The 24941-nt window shown below is 37.7% G+C and overlaps 1 protein-coding gene across 6 annotated transcripts in view; it reads right to left on the bottom strand.

Moving 5' to 3' along the window:
• AASDH (aminoadipate-semialdehyde dehydrogenase) overlaps positions 1 to 20361 on the bottom strand; it is a 63549-nt gene extending 43188 nt beyond the window's left edge. Inside the window, exons 1-5 of one of the 6 annotated variants that reach the window (XM_073237569.1) lie at positions 19252 to 20361; positions 18492 to 18679; positions 17321 to 17596; positions 15989 to 16109; positions 12985 to 13298 (exon numbers count right to left, since the gene is read on the bottom strand). In XM_073237569.1, the coding sequence (XP_073093670.1) occupies positions 12985 to 13298; positions 15989 to 16109; positions 17321 to 17550 (665 nt within the window). In that variant the 5' untranslated portion in view covers positions 17551 to 17596; positions 18492 to 18679; positions 19252 to 20361. Of the gene's footprint in view, positions 1 to 12984; positions 13299 to 15988; positions 16111 to 16716; positions 16847 to 17320; positions 17597 to 18491; positions 18680 to 19251 lie in introns of those variants that run through there. The other 5 variants (XM_017658423.3, XM_073237570.1, XM_073237573.1 and 2 more) reach the window with 5 other exon arrangements.
• Positions 20362 to 24941: the final 4580 nt, after the last annotated feature.

The following is a 24941-nucleotide window of genomic DNA, read 5'->3' as shown; positions in this document are numbered from 1 at the left end:
TAGAATCCCTACTTGTCCTCTCTGTGTTGTGCAGCCCACCCTCTCCTTTCTCCCTTCCCCCCATGCATGCTAATCTTAATACCCCCCTTCTTCTCCCTCCCCCTTATCCCTCCCTGCCCACCCATCCTCCCCAGTTCCTTTCCCTTGGGTACCTGTTAGTCCATTTTTGGGTTCTGTAATTCCGCTGCTGTTTTGTTCCTTCAGTTTTTCCTTTGTTCTTATACTCCTCAGATGAGTGAAATCATTTGGTATTTCTCTTTCACTGCTTGGCTTGTTTCACTGAGCATAATACTCTCCAGCTCCATCCATGTTGCTGCAAATGGTTGGATTTTTCCACTTCTTATGGCTAAGTAGTATTCCATTGTGTATATGTACCACATCTTCTTTATCCATTCATCTACCAATGGACATTTAGGTTGCTTCCAATTCTTGGCTATTGTAAATAGTGCTGCAATAAACATAGGGGTGCATCTGTCTTTCTCAAACTTGATTGCTGCGTTCTTAGGGTAAATTCCTAGGAGTGGAATTTCTGGGTCAAATGGTAGGTCTGTTTTGAGCATTTTGATGAACCTCCAAACTGCTTTCCACAATGGTTGAACTAATTTACATTCCCACCAGCAGTGTAGGAGGGTTCCCCTTTCTCCACAGCCTCGCCAACATTTGTTGTTGTTTGTCTTTTGGATGGCAGCTATCCTTACTGGTGTGACGTGATACCTCATTGTAGTTTTAATTTGCATTTCTCTGATAATTAGCGATGTGGAGCATCTTTTCATGTGTCTCTTGGCCATCTGTATTTCTTTTTTAGAGAACTGTCTGTTCAGTTCCTCTGCCCATTTTTTAATTGGGTTATTTGTTTTTTGTTTGTTGAGGCGTGTGAGCTCTTTATATATTCTGGACATCAAGCCCTTATCGGATCTGTCATTTTCAAATATATTCTCCCATACTGTAGGGTTCCTTTTTGTTCTATTGATGGTGTCTTTCGCTGTACAGAAGCTTTTCAGCTTAATGAAGTCCCACTTGCTTATTTTTGCTGTTGTTTTCCTTGCCCGGGGAGATATATTCAAGAAGAGGTCACTCATGTTTATGTCTAAGAGGTTTTTGCCTATGGTTTTTTCCAAGAGTTTAATGGTTTCTTGACTTACATTCAGGTCTTTGATCCATTTTGAGTTTACCTTTGTATATGGGGTTAGACAATGGTCCAGTTTCATTCTCCTACATGTAGCTATCCAGTTTTGCCAACACCATCTGTTGAAGAGACTGTCATTTTGCCATTGTATGTCCATGGCTCCTTTATCAAATATTAATTGACCATATTTGTTTGGGTTAATGTCTGGAGTCTCTAATCTGTTCCACTGGTCTGTGGCTCTGTTCTTGTGCCAGTACCAAATTGTCTTGATTACTATGGCTTTGTAGTAGAGCTTGAAGTTGGGGAGTGAGATTCCCCCTACTTTATTCTTCTTTTTCAGGATTGCTTTGGCTATTCGGGGTCTTTGGTGTTTCCATATGAATTTTTGAATTATTTGTTCCAATTCATTGAAGAATGTTGCTGGTAATTTGAGAGGGATTGCATCAAATCTGTATATTGCTTTGGGCAGGATGGCCATTTTGACGATATTAATTCTTCCTAGCCATGAGCATGGGATGAGTTTCCATTTATTAGTGTCCCCTTTAATTTCTCTTAAGAGTGACTTGTAGTTTTCAGAGTATAAGTCTTTCACTTCTTTGGTTAGGTTTATTCCTAGGTATTTTATTCTTTTTGATGCAATGGTGAATGGAATTGTTTTCCTGATTTCTCTTTCTATTGATTCATTGTTAGTGTATAGGAAAGCTACAGATTTCTGTGTGTTAATTTTGTATCCTGCAACTTTGCTGTATTCCGATATCAGTTCTAGTAGTTTGGAGGCTTTAGGGTTTTTTATGTACAGTATCATATCATCTGCAAATAGTGACAGTTTAACTTCTTCTTTACCAATCTGGATTCCTTGTATTTCTTTGTTTTGTCTGATTGCCATGGCTAGGACCTCCAGTACTATGTTAAATAACAGTGGGGAGAGTGGGCATCCCTGTCTAGTTCCCGATCTCAGAGGAAATGCTTTCAGCTTCTCGCTGTTCAGTATAATGCTGGCTGTGGGTTTATCATATATGGCCTTTATTATGTTGAGGTACTTGCCCTCTATTCCCATTTTGCTGAGAGTTTTTATCATGAATGGATGTTGAATTTTCTCAAATGCTTTTTTAGCATCTATGGAGATGATCATGTGGTTTTTGTCTTTCTTTTTGTTGATGTGGTGGATGATGTTGATGGATTTTCGAATGTTGTACCATCCTTGCATCCCTGGGATGAATCCCACTTGGTCATGGTGTATGATCCTTTTGATATACTGTTGAATTCGGTTTGCTAATATTTTATTGAGTATTTTTGTATCTACATTCATCGGGGATATTGGTCTGTAATTTTCTTTTTTGGTGGGGTCTTTGCAGGGTTTTGGTATTAGGGTGATGTTGGCTTCATAGAATGAGTTTGGGAGTATTCCCTCTTCTTCTATTTTTTGGAACACTTTAAGGAGAATGGGTATTATGTCTTTTCTGTGTGTCTGATAAAATTCCGAGGTAAATCCGTCCAGCCCCGGGGTTTTGTTCTTGGGTAGTTAAACTTCAATTTTTAAAGGAATTATTTTTCATAAACATTATCTGGTTTCCTAGTTACTATTCAGGGGAAATAAATTTTATAACTTTGTTTTAGGGTCCCAATAAAAATTAAACCCTGAAAATCATTTTTAGTGTCTCAATTCCATGAAAATGGACAGTGTTAAGCATCACAGAGAATCTGGTAATTTTAAAAGCAGCTTAAGAAGTATTCAATATGAGAAAAGTTGAGAAAAGTGAAGAGACATATTTTAAAGGAGAAAAAAATAATGGAATAAATGCTTGAACTTACTATGTGAGGCTTACTGCATGTGTACCTAATATACTATTTCTCATTTTCCTAACTACCCTATAAAGCAGGTATGGTTACTACCCCATTTAAAAATAGAGAAAACGGAAATTCAGGGACGTTAAGTAATTTGTGCAAAGTCATAAACATCAACTCTTAAATATTATTATTAAAGGACTTTAGAATTTCACCTCCCTGTCTTAATTTCAAAAGAATATTTAAGGTATGGTATATCAGCAAAGATGTCTAATAATTTTAAAAGGTCATTTAAGAGAATTCTGCAAGAAAAATAATTATAGTTCAACATATTATTGAAATGTATTTAACAAGATTAATAATCTAAACCAATATGTACAAGGCTATGGTTTGGTGAGTATTCCTTCAAAGCACTATATTAAGTCATCAAGTTCTAAAAGGGGGATGGAAGGTGGGGAGGGAAAATAAAAACACCAAAATAACAGACAAGTCTTTACTTTTTTCCTTCCTGAACTATTTTTCTTATTTGACTGAAACAAAAGGAGTTTTAAAGTCCCATTTCATTTTTGACTCAGCAAATTAGGCAAATTTGCACACACAAAAAATATTTTCTTAAAAGCTAGAAGTCTCACAAATGCTCACACAACTGAGGACTATACATTTGATGGACGGCTATCACAGAACAACTTTTCACCTTAACTTTCTTCTTTCTTGGCATCATCTAGGAAGACTAGTAAATATTTCAAGGGAAGGTCAATTACATTTTATCACTACAGAAGAGAGAGATCATGTCCGAGTGCCTCTGGATATGAACAACACAATTCTCAATTCTCATGTGTTCTTACTACAAAAATAAAGGAAAAGACAAACAGAAAAAAACACCAAACGTCCATATAACTTTCAGAGAGTAGTACTGTCACAGTAGACAACAAAAACAAAAGAGCTCTACCTCCATGTGGCCTAGCACCTATATTAACAGGACTTCATTACTCCATTGTCTTTATTAGCATAGCTTTATTATTCTAGAAGACTGTAAACCAAAAAAGTAAAAATTGCATACTTTATTGCTCATTACCAAAAACCAAATCAACTCCTGAATAAAAGTACCAACAATTTATATCCCAAGACTCTCTTCCCTACTCCCCCTGAAGGCACCTTGCTATTTCCAGCAATTACTTTGCTACTATATTATGAGCCTCACCCAGTCCTTAAAATTAAGCTCCTGTATTTAAAGATCTGCCTTAAACTAGACTTCAAAATCTCAAATCAGATCCCGCCCTTCCCCTCTGAGGCTATCACATTCTTGGAGGTAGGTAGAATTGTCTCTTACCAGGGTAAGTAATAAACTCAGCTTTGCCTATTGTAAGTAATAAACAGGCTATTCTGGTAATATTTGGGAAGCCAGCAAGAGAAATAAGATTCTTCTAAGATGTGCCTGAAATTTGGCACTGCCTAGCTTAGTGATTTAAAAAGTCCAAAATGAACAGAAAATTTAACATTACAGTTTTAATTTCTAAATGGGACATCTTAACATTTAATCTCTTCAGAACCTAATTATTTACCACTTCACTTATTTAAGGACCAAAAAGTAAATGAAGAAAGGATTTTTAATAAGCAAACAGATTTAACTAAGTTCAAGCACAAAATAGATATCAGGAAATTTGTACACTTTACTCATAAATTAGCCCATCACCCTTCACTGAGCACATATGTGCTCCCACTTCAGACAATTCCCGCCTCTGCTAGCTGCAGGGAGTCTCCACCTCCCCAATTTAAAATCTCTACTCTTAAAATTTCCCTATTATCTCCATCCCCACCTCACTTCCCATACACTTAGCTCATGACTGACTCTGCCTTTTATTTCATACTAGTTACAATCCGTCAGCTTCCTCTAACATTTGTTACTACCTGAAGAATTTATCATCATCCCTCTTACCTTTATAAGCATCCCTAAAGGTCATCCACCCAGTATTTTAAATGCTATTACCTCCCATCTCAAAATATTTTATTCCTTGGCAAGACTATTAATTGATTTTTCAAACCAACCCTCTGTACCAATTAATTCTCTACCACCTTCAAATAAAGATAAAACTATTTTATTTTTATTCTGGTGTACACTACCAGAATTTTCTTTCTATTAAAACTAGTTTCTAGAAAATAATACTTTGCTTTTGTTATATCCATTTCCTTATCTCTCATGCCCTTATCTCCAGCCTAATGTAATCTGTCCTCAAGTTTGGGCACTAGTAAAGTCATTCTCAAACACAAAACAGACTGGTGATTGCCATACTGGAGGGAAGTGGGGAATGGGGGAAAAAGATAAGGAGAAAAAATTAGTGAGAATGTCTGATATCTTCATCTGGGTTATGGTTACTTGAGTGTATGCACATGTCAAAATTCATTGAGCTGTACACTAAGGTTTGTGCATGTATTTGTACATACCTCAATAAAAAAAAGTAAACTTAAACAAATACCAAATGATTTCCCTCATTTGTGGAGTATAACAATGAAGCAAAACTGAAAGAACAAAATGGCAGCAGACTCAGACTCCAAGAAGGGACTAGTGGTTAGCAAAGAGGAGGGTTGGGGCAAGGCAGGTCAGGAGGGAGGGAGAAAGGGATTGTGGGGGCATCATGATTAGTGCACATGGTGTGTTTGGGGTCACGGAGGAATCAGTGTAGCACAGAGAAGACAAGTAGGGGCTCTGGCATCTTACTACACTGATGGACAGTGACTGCAATGGAGTATGAGAGGGACTTGATAGTAAGGGTGAATTTAGTAACCACATTGTTTTTCTTGTGACACCTTCATAAGAGTGTGTAATAAAAAAAATTAATAAAAAAAATCACTAAAGACCAGATTGTCAATTACAACAGACATCTCTCTGTAGCATTTAACCATTCCTTCCTTCTATACCTGTGCAGCACAATATGGTAACAACTAGATACCTGTGCCTGTTGAGCACTAAAAGTGGGGCTGGGCCACACTGAGATGTGTTAACTATAAAATACAAGCTAGTTTTGAAGACGACTTGTCTGAAAAAAAGAATGGAAAATACCTCACTAATAATTTTTATATTGATTACATATGAAAATATTTTAGATATATTGAAGTAAATACAATACATTGTTAAAATTTTACTTTTACTTTTTTAATGTAGTTGCAAGAAAATTTTGAATTACATAAAATTTACAATGACATAAATTTGCTGCCTCACAAAGTTTCTGTTTTTATTTCTGTTTCCTCCTCTGATTTCATAAGACTACTCCCCATGGTTCCCTTCTCCTCTATTCTATTCTTCCTTCAAAAGTTGAGAATCTCAAGTTCATAGAGAATTCTCATCTCCTGACCATAATAGTAAACCAAACTCCATAAGACTACAGAAATGAACTTAATGAAATGCAAATCTTTCTTCCATCTACTGAATACAGTTCAAAATTCAACAAGGCACACCAGGTTCCTGCCCCCTAAGTTCACACAGCTCCTGCTTTCCCACCGTGTCCTCAGCTCTATCCAGATATACTCTAGCAAGCCAAATTCCTTTCTACCATATCTCTGCCAGGAATACGATTCCCTTCTTCTTAATTATTAAGACACGAAGCTTCAACCATATCATTTGTTTGTTCTTTGTTTGACTCCAGGTCTGGATTAAACAGGTGAACTCCTAGTCTGCAAAGAACTAAAGTTCAGATATAGCTGGAACGAAACAGACCCAATTACTAAGGACTAGCAATTTAGGAACAATAGTTATTAAGAATATGCATTTAAAATTCTTTTTTCCCTTTAAAATACAAATTCTAGAGATATGAGAGTAAGAGGATTAAAGATGACAACCTGAGAGGTGAAACGGAATCCTCCTCCTAGAACCACATATCATATGAAAATATAGCAAATACATCAAATCATGAAAGAGTAACAAGAAAGAAGTCTGAGGCAGACTGTCTACACCTGGAGAAATCAGCCGACCTCAAGGAAAAGGGTAAAGTACCAAAGCCTTAATCCGGCGGGACCCAAGCCTTTCCCCCACCTCAGCTCACTGGCTGAGGAAGAGAAACAGAGTGGGGAGTGGGTGGAGGCCTAGAACTGCTGAACACCTAGCCCTGGAGATCTGCTCTGAGAGCACGAACCTACATACATGTTGCTCTGGAGATTAGTGGGGTTGAAAAGCTAACACAGGCAAAATACTTGCAGAGATTGAGATTCCAGCCACTTGTGGAAAACAGAGATCCACATCCGACTGCGCTGGGACAAAAAAAAGCGGACAGCCTGAGAGATATCCTAAAAGCAAGAGGGCTGCTAAAGGGGCAAGGATTGCACAGAGCTTACTGCTAAGGAGAAAGGACAGGTGGACAAAATTGTCCAGGCACACTCCACCCAGCAGGTTGGGAACTTTCAAAAGCTTCAAGCACTCCATGCCCCTGGCTGGCAATGCAACTATGAGGCCCCCCACAATGATATGCAGCATGCTGTACCTTCCTCCTGGACGGCACCGGCTCACAAACAAGCTGACCTCACCATTGCGCCAGGCCAGCCAGAGGGGACCCAGTCTATGGCAGCTACAAGTGCAAAGTAGAGACTTCTCCCTCCATGCTTGGTCCCCTGGCCCTGGCAGGAGACGCAGGCACTGTAGCCGGGAAGTAGGAAACAGCTCTTTCCTCCTGGCAAGCACCAGCGCTGCTCACCTGTGAACCCTCCCATTGCTCCAGGGGTGAGCAGCTCAAGAGGATGGAGATTATGGGCACTAGAGGGCACCACCTACAAATATGAAACGTCAAAGGAACCTGGTTCAAACCTAAATCCCACAAACCCCAGAAAAAGAACCAAGTGAAACTGAACTCATCAATCTTCCTGAAAGAGATTTCAAAATAATCATAAAAATGCTCACAGAGCTACAGAAAAATATTCAAGAACTCAGGGAGGAATTCAGGAATGAGATAAAAAAGTTGAAGAATACAGTCTCTGAAAAGAAATACAAAATGGAAGGATTTAAAAACAGACTAGATGAGGTAGAGGAGACAGTCAATGAAATAGAAATTAGAGAAAATAAGCTGCGGCACAGAGAGAAAAAAGATCTCTAGGAATGAAATAATACTAAGAGAACCATGTGACCTATCCAAATGGAACAATATTTGCCTTATAGGTGTACCAGGAGAAGAGAGAGAAAAAGTATCTTTGTGGAGGTAACTGCTGAAAACTTCTGCAATCTGGGGAAGGAAATAGTCTCTCAGGCCATGGGAGTGCACAGATCTCCCAATACAAGGGACCCAAGGAAGACAACACCAAGACATATAGTAACTAAAATGGCACACATCAAAGATAAAGACAGAGTATGAAAAGCAGCCAGAGAGAGAAAAAAGATCACATATGAAGGAAAACCCATTGGGCTATCATCAGACTTCTCAACAGAAACCTCACAGGCCAAAAGATAATAGCATGATATATTTAATGCAATAAAGCAGAAGGGCCTCAAACCAAGAATACTCTACACAGAAAGATTATCATTTAAGTTTGAAGAACAGATTAATTTCCTGATAAGCAAAAGCTGAAAGAATTCACCTCCCACTAACCGTCTCTACAGTGTATTTTGGAGGGACTGCCATAAAAGGAAGTGTTCTTAAGGCTAAATAGCTGCCACCAGAGAAAATAAAAAAACAGTAAAGTAGAACAATTAATTACTAAGCAGATGCAAAATCAAATCAACTACCCCCAAAGTCAGTCAAGCCATAGACAAAGAGTACAGAATATGATACCTAAATATAAAGAATGGAGGAGGATGAAAAAGGAGGAGAAAAAAAAAGGACCTTTAGATTGTATTTGTAATAGCATACTAAGTGAGTTAAATTAAACTGTTATCTAGTAAGGAAGTTACCTTGAACCTTTGGTAACCATGAATCTAAAGCCTTCAATGGGAATAAGTACATACCTATCCATAATCACACTAAATATCAATGGTGTGAGTGCACCTATCAAAAGACACAGAGTCACTAGAAACGGATAAAAAAAAAGACCATTCTATATGCTGCCCACAAGAGACTCACTTCAAACCCAAAGACATACATACACTGAAAGAAAAGGGATGGAAAAAGATATTTCAGGCAACTATTAGGGAGAAAAAAGCAGGAGTGACAGTACTTGTATCAGAGAAAACAGACTTCAAAACAAAGAAAGGAACAAGAGAGAAAGAAGGACATGACATAATGATAAAGGGGTGAGTCTAACAAGAGGATATAATCATTATAAATATCTATGCACCCAACACAGGAGCACCTATATATGTGAAACAAATAGTAACAGAATTAAAGAAGAAAATAGAAGGCAATACATTTATTCTGGGAGACTTCAACACACCACACACTCCAAAGGACAGATCAACCAGACAAAAAATAAGTAAAGAGATAGAGACACTGAACAACACATTAGAACACATTACAGAACACTCCACTCAAAAGCAGCAGGATACACATTCTTCTCAAGTGCACATGGAACATTTTCCAGAAAAGACCACATAATAGGCCACAAAAAGAGCCTAAGTAAATTCAAAAAGATTGAAATTGTACCAACCAGCCTCTCAGACTACAAAGTTATGACTCTAGAAATAACTTTGCAAAGAAAACAAAAAAGCCCACAAATAAATGGAGCTTAATAACATGCTCCTAAATAATCACTGGACCAATGACCAAATAAAAACAGAAATGAAGCAATATATGGAGACAAATGAAAACAATAACTCAACACCACAAAATCTGAGGGACACAGAGAAGGCTGTGCTAAGAGGTAAGTATACTGCAATACAGGCCGACCTCAGGAAAGAAGAATGATCCCATATGATCACTCTAAACTCGCAATCAATGAAACTAGAAAAAGAAGAACAAATGAGGCCTAAAGACAGGAGAAGGAGGGACATACTAAAGATTAGAGCATAAATAAATAAAAATGAGAAGAATAAAACAATAGAAAGAATCAATGAAAGCAAGAGCTGGTTCTTTGAGAATATAAACAAAGCAGATAAACCCCTGGCCAGATTCATCAAGAAAAAAAGAGAGTCTACACACATAAACAGAATCAGAAATGAGAAAGGAAAAATCACTACGGACACCACAGAAATACAAAGAATTATTAGAGAATACTATAAAAAATTACATGTTAACAAACTCAATAACCTAGAAGAAATGGACAACTTTCTAGAAGAATACAACCTTCCAAGACTGACCCAGAAAAAACAGAAAATCTGAACAGACCAATTACCACCAACAATATTGAATTGGTATTCAAAAAACTACCTAAGAACAAAATGACTGAACCAGATGGTGTCACCACTGAATTTTATCAAACATTTAGTGAAAACCTGATACCCAACCTCCTTAAAATTTTCCAAAAGGTAGAAGAGGAGGGAGTATTTCCAAACTCATTCTATGAGGTCAGCATCATTCTAATATCAAAACCAGGCAAAGACACAACAAAAAAAGAAAATTACAGACCAATATTCCTGATGGACATAGATGCAAAAATACTCAACAAAATATTATCAAATCAAATTAAAAAATACATCTAAAAGATCATCCATCCTGATCAAGTAGGATTTATTCCAGGGATGCAAGGATGGTACAACATTCAAAAATCCATCAACATCATATACTACATCAAAAAAATAGGGCAAAAACCACATGATCATCTCCATAGATGTTGAAAAAGCATTTGACAAAATTCAACATCCATTCATGATAAAAACTCTCAACAAAATGGGTATAGAGGGCAAGTACCTCAACATAAACATATATGACAAACCCACATCCAATAACATACTTAACAGCAAGAAGCAGAAAGCTTTGCCTTTAAGATCAGCAACAAGACAAGGATGCCCACTCTTCCCACTTTTATTCAACATAGTACCGGAGGTTCTAGTCATGGCAATCAGACAACACAAACAAATAAAAGGCATCCAGATAGGTATAAGGAGGAAGTTATATTGTCACTGCTTGCAGATGACATGATACTGTACATAAAAAACCCCTAAGGAATCCACCTCAAAACTACTAAAATAACTGAATTCAGGAAAGTTGCAGAATACAAAATCAATATACAGAAATCTGTTGCATTCCTACATATTAATGACGAACTAGCAGAAAGAGAAATCAAGAAAACAATTCCATTCACAATTGCATCAAAAAGAATAAAATACCTAGGAACAAACTTAACCAAGGAAGTGAAAGACCTATACTCTGAAAACTACAAGAAAGTCATGAGAGAAATTAAAGAAGACACCAATAAATGGAAACACATCCCGTGCTCATGGATAGGAAGAATTAATATTGTCAAAATGGCCATCCTCCCTAAAGCAATCTACAGATTCAGTGCAATACCTATCAAAATACCAACAACATTCTTCAACAAATTAGGGCAAATAGTTTTAAAATTCATATGGAACCACAAAAGACCCCAAATTGCCAAAGCAATCCTGAGAAGCAAGAATAAAGCTGGGAGGATTATGCTCCCGACTTCAAGCTCTACTGCAAAGCTATAGTAATCAAGACAATTTGGTACTGGCATAAGAACAGACCCATAGACCAATGGAACAGACTAGAGAGCCCTGATATAAACCCAAGCATATGTGGTCAATTAATATACGAGAAAGGAGCCATGGATATATAATGGGGAAATGACAGACTCTTCAACAACTGGTGTTGGCAAAACTGAACAGCTACATGCAAGAGAATGAAACTGGATTATTGTCTAACCCCATATATAAAAGTAAACTCAAAATCAATCAAAGACCTGAAAGGAAGTCATGAAACCATAAAACTCTTAGAAGAAAACATAGGCAAAAATCTCTTGAATATAAACACGAGCAACTTTTTCATGAAAGCATATCCTCGGGCAAGGGAAACAAAACAAAAATTAACAAATGGGACTACATCATGCTAAAAAGCTTCTGTACAGCAAAGGACACCATCAACAGAACAAAAAAGCATCCTACAGTATAGAAGAATATATTTGTGAATGACATAAGTGACAAGGGGTTAATATCCAAAATTTCCAAAGAACTCACATGCCTCAACACCCCAAAAGCAAATAACCTTATTAAAAAATGGGCAGAGGATATGAACAGACACTTCTCCAAAGAAGTAATTCAGATGGCCAACAGGCCCATGAAAAGTTGCTCCACATCGCTAATTATCAGGGAAATGCAAATTAAAATGACAATGAGATATCACCTCATACTAGTTAGGATGGCTAACACTGAAAAGACTAGGAACAACAAATGCTAGCGAGGATGCGGAGAAAGGGGAACCCTCCTACACTGCTGGTGGGAATGTAAATTAGTTCAACCATTGTGGAAAGCAATATGGATGTTCCTCAAAACACTAAAAATAGAAATACCATTTGACCCAGGAATTCCACTCCTAGGAATTTACCCAAAGAAAACAAGTTCTCACACTCAAAAAGATATACGCACCCCTATGTTTATTGCAGCAATATTTACAACAGCCAAGAAATGGAGGCAACCTTAGGGTCTATCAGTAGATGAATGAATAAGGAAGATGTGGTACATATACACAATGGAATACTATTCAATCATTAGAAGAAAACAAATCCTACCATTTGCAAAAACATGGATGGAGGTAGAGGGTATTATGATCAGTGTAATAAGACAGGCACAGAAAGATAAGTACCAAATGATTTCCCTCATTTGCGGAGTATAACAACGAAGCAAAACTGAAGGAACAAAACAGTAGCAGACTCAACAGACTCCAAGAAGGGTATAGCAGTTACCAAAGGGGAGGGGTGGGGGAGGGAGGCAGAAGGGAATTGAGGGATATTATGATTACTACACATGATATGTGGGGGGGTCACAGGGAAGTCAGTGTAGCATGGAGTAGACAAATAGTAACTATGACATCTTACTATACTGATGGACAGTGACTTCAATGGGGTTTGGGGGATACTTGATAATATGGGTGAATGTAGTAACCACAATGTTTTTCATGTGAAATCTTTATAAGAGTGTATATCAATGATACCTTAATAAAAAGAAAAAAAAAATCCTGAAGAAGGATTCTAAGGATAGAACTTACCGAAAATGCTGGATGTTTGGCACTATACATGCATGAGGGACTCTGACAATCTTAGGTGTCCCTGTTGTGCCTGATGTATGGAGAACATAAGCCAAGCAATGCTCTAGTCTCACATCCATGTACTCTGACTTTTCTTCATTGCTGTTCTCAGATCTGCTGTTTGTCGTTTTTTCTTTTTCATATTTCTTTTTTCTATCCTTTAGTATCAAGCTTCCCTCAACATTTTTCCAGTTAAGTCTGAAGAGTACTAGGTCGTTATGTTCTACTGTAAATGTATCAAAGTTCAATAATGTTTCATAGGAAGATTTGAATTTCTGTTAGGGAACAAAGTTTATGACATTAATAAGTTAAAAGACACTTTTTTTACATTCAACATTGCTTTTTTTTTCGTAGTACTTGCTATATATACAGGCATAAAAAAAATTAGAAACCTGAGGGTAAAGCACCATTCTTACTTTCAAACTAAATACTTTAAAATAAAGACATAAACACTCAACTGTAGCACAATGCAGAAGTATGGTAATGAAATATGCTTGAAATGTTAATGGGAACTAAAGAAGCTGAACTTAACTCTGCCTGGAATGTCAGAGATTATTTATTCATATGTAATTTTTGTGTTTTAACTACCTAGTCTAAAAATAAAAAAGAGGGGTACTTCAGGCAAACAGTCAATACAGAGTATATGACCCAGAAAAGCTGGTATTGAAGAGAACTTGAGGCTTTCCAGTAAGCTGCAGAACTGGGGGAGAAGCAGATTGTGAATACTGCTGCTAATAAGAGATGAGATGCTAATTCTTATTAACTTTACACTCAATATTAAGAAGTTTAGACCTTAAACCTGTAGCAATGGTATTCAACAGAAGGTGCCAACAGCTTAGACTAGACTTTACTCCATCAAGAATAGACTAATCAGTAAAACCGATAAATTGAAAGTCATTTAACTTTTTCCAACAATTCAGATATGTGATATGGGCCTGAAGTAGTCTGTTGCTTCAAGAGTGGAGAGAAAGGGTCTATAAGCAAAGAATCAAAAGGACTTGGAACTTTCTGGATATAGTGAGCCTAAGAAGACTGTTGAATTTCTGGATCATGTATTTGGGGGAAGGAAATTAATACAGAAGTTAAGTTTGGATGAAAAGATGCTAGATTCAATTTATACATGCTAAAAGTGAGGTTACTTGGGATGCACCTTTTTAGGTTCATAAAAAGCAGCTTAATGAAACATAACTTAAATTTCACATTAAAGAAATCAATGTAAATGAGAGAATAAGGTCACAACCCAGGACACTGTACTGTTTTCTAAGTTTGTTGTGTATTAGGAAGGATGTGATGTGGCCTATAATATTAATGTATGCCTTTTATATTTTTTAAGACTTAGCACAAAACCATCTTCTCCTATTAAAATTTACTAGGTTATACTTACTTCACTCAGCAAAATATCACACTATGTAGACCTTACAGGTTTAGGAATAATAATTTTTTCACTCCAACTATATTATAAGCAGCCAGAGGGCAAGATTCATGTCTTAGGCTTTTTTCACATAACTAATGCCCTAGCAAACAAGCTGTCTCTAGTGTAGGGTTTCCAATCTTGACACTACTAACATTTTGGAGCAGGTAAATCTTTGTCAGGGGGCTATCTTGTGCCTTGTAGGATTTTTGGCTGTATCTTTGGTCTCTACCTACTAAATGCCAATAGTACCCCACCACTATGAAAATAAAAAATGACTCCAGACACTGCTGAATGTCTTCTAGAAAGCAAATTCATCTCAGCTGAGAACCACTGCCCTTGTGGACATAGGCGTACAGTAGATTCTCAAGAAATACTTCTTGATTGCCCTGTGTTAAGTGAAGGAAAAACAGTTATTAAAGAACATCAAATCATTGAATAGGAAACAAGGTACTTTTCATGAGGTTTTGCTATGTGCCCAACTCCTTCCTGTAAGCAATTATAAAGAATACCTTGATACTAACAATTCTCACACCCAAACACCTCTTTTACAAACTTTCACCAAGTTGGTAAAAAATACAAAACTTCGGCCAGACACTAATATGTTTACTCAGATAATATTAACCAAATTATACCTTAGATGTCTTTTTCTGGAGACCTTACTCTAGCACCCATGATTCTCTAGTAAGTCATCTGTATTACCTGAAGCTTTTGATACTTCTTATTCCTATCTACACAGATAGAGATGCACACACATATACATACATCAGGGTAACTTAAATGCATTCCATCTAACATAAATTGGTTCAAAAGGGAAATGGCTAAAACAGGCTAAACTAAATATACCTGCTATGATGTTCTTCCTTTCTCACTGATAAAACAGTATTTTATAAGCAATAAATAAAAACATGGGCTGTGTCTTGCTGAACATATAATGCCAACTGTTGCCCCTAAGACAGTGTTTCTTAGCTAGATCTTTGGCTGGCAGCCACTTAAAAAGATAATAAATTTAGTTTTCCAGAAAGGTCTGTTCTCAGTGGCAATCTCTTTTCAAAATCCAATCATAGTAATAATTAATATTTTTGACCACTGTAAATTCCCATAAATATAGGAAGATATAAGTCTCAATTATTATAAGAACAATTCAACTAATAGAGGAACTTTAGAAAGAGGAAGGAAATTCAAAACAATGCATAATAGAAATTATAAGGCTAAAAGACATGTTTGTGCTATAGAGCAGTGCTTCTCAATAGAGTGTGGTGGGTAGAGGGTGCCTCAAGAGATATCTGGCAATTTCTGGAGACAATTCTGGTTTTCTCAACTCGGAGTACTACTGGATCTAGTGGGTGGAAGCCGGACTGTGTCAAACATCCTTCAGTGTACAGGACATTCCTCACAACAAACAACTCCCAACCAAAAGTGTCAACAACACTGGCACTGAGAAACCCTACAGTTAGTAAATTTAGAAATCAAGAAGGTGGGGAGAAGAAACCCTTCAATTGGAAGTCAAATGTTAATACATTTTAAAAAACCAATTTAAATATGCACACTTACATTAATTTGTTGTTTTTCAACAAGGATATACTTTAGAGCACATTTTTTCATAAAATAAGTTGATAATGCTGGTGGTGAATCTGGATCAATAGGAGCATAAGCAGCAGGGACTTGGAGAATCCTAAAGAAACAAAGTACATAGTCAGCATAGAATATCTGTTGCAAATAATCTTTAAGTATTTCTATTTCCTTATGTACTTTATTATTGACTTTATCTGAAATTCACAATATTTCTGTTCGTGCATCTTTGGTTATAGTTACTTTATTTTACTCTTATGACTGAATACCCGGAGTATTTACTATATTAAACTATCATCATTTAACTACACAAATCCAAGATTTTTTAAAGCTACTGTATTACAATATATAATATTTGGTTAGCTAGCTGGCTACCGGTACCAAACAGGCAGCAGAGTCTTATTTCTTCATTGAGGTAAGATAACATAAAATAAGCTAAATATCTACATTCAACTTATTATACGCACTTTAATAAAATCTGCATACTAAAAAAGATGTATTTCACCAAAACAGAATACTTTAAGTGGGAAAAAAATGGTAAAATTTGTATGTGGCAATGCTTATAGAAATATGGTCAAACATCACTTTTAACTAAAAGTACTCTGGGTACAATTCAGTGACTTTACTAGTACAAAGACTAGATCTTTGCACATACTAAATTCTCAGTAAATTTTTGTCAATTGAATGAAAATTTAAAAAAAAATTTTTACCTTACATTTATATAATTTACTAACACACATATTATGAGATGAATATCAATTTCTCCAATTCTTTAGCAGTTTTTATTTACTGAAGAACCCGAGAAGTCACTGTATGAGGATAATATTCTAGAAAAATTAAATGATTGAATATTTGTAAATATTTTTTTGAATTAGTATCTTAATTCGTATCTCAATTTTTATGGACCATTATCCAAAACTCTCATTTATTCATTCACTCATTTATTGAACATGTAAGTACCAAAACTTCAACCTCAGGGGAAAAAATACCCATGTTATTTCTGAAATACTTCTTCAATTTAACAACAGAATTTTTAACTGTTTTCCCTTGGCAGACAAATGAAGCCCTTATATACTGGTGATACTTGCATGTTCTATTATTAGTGAAAACTTCTAATATCTCCTAAATAAGCTCAAATTAAATGATCAAAAATAACCCTATAAAAAATACAAACTCCCTTAACCTCTAGAATTGAGCAAGCAATACAGAAAAATCCAACAGCAAACAGAAGGGTAAATTGCTATATATTCTATGTATTAAAAATAGTAAAGTAGGTTAGAGGACTAAAAGTTTCATATCAATAAAACATATTACCCTAAAATCCAAGAGGGTAAGTTTATCCCAGGATGGCAGCAAAGACCAATTTCCCGTATTCCTTTAAAGTCACAGTGTAATAGCAGGAAATTTGACAATTCTAAAGCAGCATTAACCACAGTCTTGTAGGTATAATAAACTGGAGGCTGGTTGTTACATTCGTCAAAACATACAGCTATTTTATCCGAATATGTGGAGGCAGCCTGATGCACCAAGTCTTGAAGAGTCATTTCACTGAAGTTTATTTAAACATCATTGGTAGCAGAGAACTCTTACCTATATATACAGAAATGTTTAGGATACAGGGAGTTTTAGGGTGCCTGGTCAGGAGAAAGGGGAAGAGAGAAACTTCTATACAATCACTCCTCACAAAAATAAGTATATCAAAAAAATAAAATTAAAGAAGCTCTGAACTTATGAATTGTCCAGATAACTTTGTAAGAACCATGAAATTCAAAATTAATCTGATCAATAAACTTAATGCTGAATCAGATCTAAAATAAAATGTGGATATCCATAGATGAGGATGAAACAAGTAGAAATGTAAAATTCTCAATTGACCACATGTAAAAAATATATTAAAAATTAGCCAACAAACTCAATTCAAAGCACCACATGCTTAATTTTTTCATTTCCTTCAGTTATTTTTACAGATTAAGATCTGCAAAAGGTTTAGAAATACTATGATTTCTAAATATAAAGTTTAAAAACATAAGCTAACTTGAGTACTTACTTTATGGTTTTTCTCTTTAGTAAGCATTTCTATAAATACTATTGTTTTTGTGACATAAAATATTTTTAAGCTTTCTTCATACACACAGATGATCATATAAATACAAGGAAGACTTTCCATACCATGGACTATAATTATGGGTAATGAGTTTATAATTTCACAAGTTACAATTGGTACAGAGTACCTTCTGCTATTCTCCCACATGAATATTAAATTGCCAACAATATGGAATGTATTATATGAAGGTATTTTTACAAAAATGTATAACCTACATGCAGAAAAAAATGCATTTTTAAATGCAAAAACACCTACATCAGTTGATTTTCAATAAGGATAATCTATTGTACTCCAAAATTACTTGACAAAGTAAGAGACAAGATTATAAAATGAATTACTAAGAAAGAAAATGCCAGGATTATGACAAATTACAGTACTCACCACACATATCTATAAAACAGTTAAGATGTTTTCCTACTTTTAATTACAGGTTTCCCAGTTGTTGCTACAGAGAATTAAGGCAAAATCTATTCTTGTCTACGGTTTTCATCTTCATTAACGGAACCATAAATACATTGTCTCCAATTGAGAATACCATACCTATTGGATGCACAAAACATTTCTGGGACCTTACAAGAAAGGGGGAAAAAGCCAAAATCTGGTAAGCACATTTTATATGTAATGGGATCATTATGTTTACGATATTTTCTACATTATTTACAACTGCAGAGACTGCTATTTAGTCATTACAGATCTTAAGAGTGTCAACAAATTATTTTGCTTTGAGGACTCTCCCTTGGTTACTGGCGATTTTAAAGACAAATAAATCATCTAGAAACTTTATTTTCCCGTATCCACCAGCTTCCTTTCTAACATTACGCAACTACATTTAATAACAATGCACTTTATAGCTTCCAAAACGCTTTTTCATTTGCCCTTCGAAACCAGGCTACCAGGAAGGTAGGGCAGGCTTATTTCCAAATGAATGATGGGGCAGAGGGTCCAAGGATGGTGACTCAGGAGAGACACATATCACAGTTCAGTCTTTGTACCACACCAGCCTGCCAGAAATCACCGACTCGGTCCCAGGCCAGGTGGTGGCCCTGAAGCTGAGCGAAACTGTGCGCAGCCAGCCCCAGGTCTCGCCTCTCCGCCTCCCTCACACCAGCCCCCACGGACACAGCCTCGAGCCGCGACTCACTCAGAAGGTCTGGGGGCGTGGGGTGGAGGTCCGACTCCTCTCAAACCTCCTCCTGGCAGTTTACCCACAAGACCTACCGCGAGCCGACCGCGCCCCGCCTAGACGCGAGTACGCCAGCTCTTGCGTAAATCTGCTGCGTCGCCCCTGACGCCAGCGCCAGCGCCGTGGGGCGGATTGCGGCGCTCTACCCCGCCCCCTCCTGAAGCTCTGGAGCCAAGCAGCGAGAGCAACTGGCCGAGTATTTGCTGACTGCTCTCAGCTGAGGCGGCTGTTCTGGTCGCGCTGGGTTTTGGACAGGATTTGGAAGGACTCGGGTTGACCTGCTTGGAGCTGCGTACCCTTTCATACTTGCTAAGAAACTCTGGGCAAGGTAATTTGATTCTGAGCCACAGTCTCCTCATTTAGGGAGTGAAGATAAAGAAATCGTCCAGGGCTGATGTGAGCCAAGATGAAATCGTTGTGAAATGCGAGAATGAGTGGACCTCATCCATTTGACATTTCCTGAAAATCTGCCCTAGATTGTGAGGGACTGTGACTGCAGCGATGGAGCCTGCAAAGGCCCTCTCATAACTGGGCTGATACTTTAATCGGGCGATGTGGGGAAAGGAAAGTCCGGATCCTCATCTAACCCTAAACTTCTTGATGATGTAATTGGCCTGCTGCTAGGCTACTACTTTCATAGCCTTAGGCAATGAGTGATTATTGACTGAGTCACTATATAAAGAGCTCGACGCAGTGCTCTGGGAAAGAGTGGATTATGCACCTGCAGACTGTTGGATGCAGACGTGAGTCTAGTGTTCGACCCACCGCCCTGAGAATAAAGCCAGGGATAAATCCTTCTACCCCAAGAACCATCCGTTGGCATTTCTCGGTTTCACCTAATTCATAGTGAATTTGTCCGGGCAGAAACCCTCAGGCAAGACAGGAGATATTAATGTAAACGTTAACTAAGAAATTTTCAGCTTTGAGTTGGAGCTGTAGAAAAAAATAAAACAGGTCTGAGGGGTAGTTACCTAAACTACATGCCTGAATAGTAATGTTGCCAAGAGAGCTATAGTTGGAGACATGTAAATCAATTACAAGTGCCAACGGCAGTAATAGTGATTTTTAAGCTACTGTGCAGGAGCAGAGAGGAAATAACCAGGGATTTTTGTTTGGCTGTTTTTTTGTTCGTGTTGAGGGAAGGGCTGAGAAGGCAGCCCAGCAACAATATACACGGAAAGGTATAGGATGATCTAGGGTCTTAAGTATTAGCGGCAAGAAACTGTACCAGTAATCAAAGCAAGAGTTATCTCCACCTGCCCGTGAGGCTTGTCACCAGGATGTACCACAGGCTACTTAAAACTATCATGTGTGTGTGTGTGCTCATGCGCGGGTTTGCAGGGTGGGGGCTGGAGGCAAATGGGTATCTTATGTTTGTTTCTTTATTTGGGAACGACACCATCATCCAGCCAGCCCGCTGGTGAAGAAACCTAGGTCTTCCCCCTCCTTTTTTTTTTTTAACCTTCCTATATCATATAGCATATGTTTCTAGTCACCCATCTCTAGATCACTCCCCAGCTGGCTACATCAGAATTAGCTGAGGTGATTCTAAAAAACAGATTCCAGAATCCCGTACCTTCAACCCCATTGGTTCAGAATTAGTTTTCTAGCAAGGAGCCTATAATTTGCTTTTTTAAATGCTATCATTGTCATCTCCACAACTGTTACCTTAGCTCAGGTCTCTTTGGTCAGCTTTTCCCTAAAGCCTTTCCAAGTCTTGCTTGGTTACAACTGATTCTGAATTGCTGCCAGACTGATGTCTATTTAATAATTACAATATCATCTTTAAACTCTGGTGAGGCATTTACCCATACATATAAGATCAACTAATCTATGATAAAGAAGGCAAGAATATACAATAGGGAAAAGATAGTTGCTTCAGTAAGTGGTACTGGAAAACCTAGACAGGTACATACAAAAGAATGACAGTGGACCATTATTTTACACCATATACAAAAATAGGTTCAAAAATGGATGAAGGGCTTGTATTTAAGACCTTAAAGCATAGAACTCTTACTCTTTGAAGAAACCACACACAGCAATCTCTTTGACATCGTTTTAGAAATATTTTTTTTTTGGACCACTCTTTTCCAGCAAGGGAAAAACACCTAAAATAAGCAAATGGGATTACATCAAATTAATAAAGCTACACACAACAAAAGAAACATCAACAAAATGAAAAGACAACCTACTAAATGGGAGAGAAGATATTTGCGAATCATACATCTTAGAAAGGGTGAATATCCAAAATATATAGAGAACTTAATATTTTAAAAAATTCTAAAAGTGGGCAGAGATCTTGAACAGACGTTTTCCCAAATTTATAAGACAGATAATTAATAGGCACAAGACAATATGCTCAACATCACCCATCATCAGAGAAATGCAAATAAAAACCACAATATCACCTCACACCGGTCAGAATGGCCACTATCCAAAAGACAAGAAATAACAAGCACTGGTAAGACTATGGAGAAAAGGGAACCCTCCAACACTGTTGGTGGGAATGTAAATTGGTCTCTCACACACACACACAAACACAGAGAGAGAGAGAGAGAGAAAGAAATATTACTCAGCTATAAAAAGAATGAAATCTTACCATTTGTAGTAACCTGGATAGATCTAGAGGGTATTATCCTAAATGAAATAAGTCAAAGACAAATATCAAGTGATTTTATTTATATGTGAATCTAAAAACCAAACCAAAACACCAACAGACTAATGGATATAGGAAATAAACCATTGCTTACCAGAGGGGAGGGATTGGGGGGTGAAGGGGGGTTAAATAAGTGAAGGGGACTGAGTTACAAACTTCCATTTATAAAATAAGTCAGGGGGATGTAAGGTAAAGCATAGGAAAAATAGTCAATAATATTATAATAATTGTATGGTGACAGATGTTGACTTTTAATGGAGATAATTTAGCAATGCATAAAAATATTGAATCACTATGAAATACACATGAAACTAATAGGATACTGTATGCTAATTATACATCAATTTGAATTCTTAAGGTGAGCATTTAAAAGCTCATTGGAAGTTCTGAGTCCATGGGACAAATTTGTTGAAAAGTCAAGTGAAAGAAAATGGCTGCAAAGGAGGAAGGAATCAGAATTCATATCAGAATTCATATAAAACTTCTCACTTAATTCTACCTCAGGTGCTGGATGATATCTTCCAATACAAAGACCCTCTGTTTTACTGTCTCCTGAGTAACACACAGCCTTCAGAATTGGGATCTGGGGGGGAAGGGTAGTGGCATAAGGACAGAACTCATTCCTAACTAAATTTTCAATCCTTTTAAGTTACCCTCTTTACCCCTACTTCCAGAAGCCAATTTCTCATTTTAGGGGGTTCTGTGATGTAAGATTTACTAGCTTACCTCATTGATGATTTAGAATTTAGTCTCTCAAAATCAGCTGAGCTCTTTTGCTTTTGATTCCAGAATTTTCATTTCTGTAACATTTTCAAGGGGTCTTAAGAGGAAGAAATGTAGACAGCTATGTTCAAGACGTCACTTTTACCTGGTAATCTAGAGCAATCATTCTAAAACATACTCTCCCTCAGTCATAGTATTCCCCTGCTTAAGAAGCTTCAGTAATCCTTCATTGCCTGCAAGATGACATTGTCAAGATGGTTATCTTTCTAGCCAGATCTCTCACGTGGGCCACTGCTCACGTGCACCCCCATCCTCCATATTTCCCATACCTGATACTGCAAGCTGAAGCTATAATGAGACCCTAGTAAGTATTCTGAGCACACCAAAACCTTATCAAGTTTCCACACCTGTGCTTTGGCTGGGTCTCAGGCTGAATTATCCTTTCTCTCCCATGCCTGCTCGATGACCACAGCTCCTTATGAAAACACAACTTAAACATCATCTCTTCAAGCCTTTCATGAGAATTTACCCATCTTCCTCCAACTGCCATCCCTTGAACTCAGCATACTGTTGGGAGACTGTAATGGGCCCTGAGTGTCCCTGCAAATTCTTGCTGGGAGGCCAAGAATGCAAGGTACTGAGCTGTTCTTTAACCAGGTCATTTTTCAGGGTTGCTTGGGGTGATCAATCTTCAAGCTGAGGTAGTGTGCTCCCCAAGGAGCAGGCTTGCTTCCACTTACTGTAGAAGGAGTGAATCCCCCAAACTTAGTATCTCTCTCCTGTAATGCAACCCACTGCATGTGCAGATATCCATCTATGCCCTACTCCATCACCCCAGTGGGACTTGGGAGATATGGAGAACTGACACAAGCATGAAGCTCTGGCTACTTCTTTTGCCATGAGTAATGAAGTTGTTTTGACCCAAAGATCTCGCCTACTACCATGAAACTCTAATAGGACAGATTATTAGCTTTTAAGTCTGGTACAAGCCTAGACCCTTCCCAAAGCATGACATACTTCTCACAGAATCTGTCAACAGCTGCAGTACTTCCAAATTTGACTTATTACACTAAATAGATACATTAAAAGCAAGAATTTATACCTTATGCCCCTGTTTCCCCAACAATCTTTTTACTCTGCTCCATCCACTACATTGTTCCAATTACTGGTGTCTTGCCTGAGGTTTTCATCCCCGGGCAGGTTCACTATGGACTCAGTAAGACCAAGAAATGACAATAGAACAGTCTTGGGGTAAAAGGGTTTATACCTCACGTGTGCTTTGGCTAGGTTGACATGCCACTGTGGGAATAAAGTTGGGTATAAACTTTTTTTTACAGGGACAATCAGGGCCCATTACAGACTGTCTCCCAACAGTGTTCTGGGTTCAAGGGATGGCAGTTGGAGGAAGACAGGTAAATTCTCATGAAAGGCTTGAAGAGATGATGTTTAAGTTGTTTTCATAAGGGGAGCTGTGTTCATCAAGCAGGCATGGGGAGAGAAAGGGTAATTCAGCCTTGCTAAATAGTCAATGTCATCTTGCAGCTTTATTCTCATGGTGGTAAGTTGAGCACTAGAATCATGTCTGCATTCAGCAGTCTGCAGGCTCATAACCCACCTCCATCTCTGCCTCCACCCAGAGCACTGGGCAGAGCTCTTTATACAGTAACTCAGTTAATAATAGCTCATTGCCAATGGGTGAGAAAGCATTAGCCTAGCAGTAGGCCAATTACATTGTCAAGTAGTTTAGGGTCAGGTGAGGATCCTGCCCATAGGAACTTCCATTTTCCCCACACCCAGAAAGTATTAAATGTCGTGGATAAAGTGAAGGGTCCTATGACCACGATTCTCACCTGGCCCTGGTTGGCTCACTCACTACACACGTGTGGGCAATATGTCATTATTGACTTTATATAAAGAGCTCTGCCCAGTGCTCTGGACGACACTATGGCATGGCTGCAAGGCTGCAGGAGAGCAGGGATGAGACTGGAGTGGTGGCAGAACCGAGGACAGAGACTGAGATGGCTGCAGGGGCAGAGAGGCCGAGGCAGACTGGCTTGCTACATGCAGACTCCATCTGTGTAGACAGGATTCTAGGAATAAAGTTGGGTATATAAACCCTTTCACTGCAAAAATGTTCCATTGTCATTTCTTTGGTCTCATTGAATCCATAGTGAACTTGTCCAGGGCTGAAACCCATTGGCAAGACAAATGCCTACCCCAGAACCTTGATGATCCTTTGCACATTTATTGTAAATTCTGATTTCACTAC

Source organism: Manis javanica, chromosome 5 (genome assembly GCF_040802235.1).
Source record: "Manis javanica isolate MJ-LG chromosome 5, MJ_LKY, whole genome shotgun sequence".
In the NCBI taxonomy this organism is placed as follows: Eukaryota; Metazoa; Chordata; class Mammalia; order Pholidota; family Manidae; genus Manis; species Manis javanica.
Note: the sequence above shows the minus strand (reverse complement) of the source record. Positions and strands in the feature narration are given on the sequence as shown.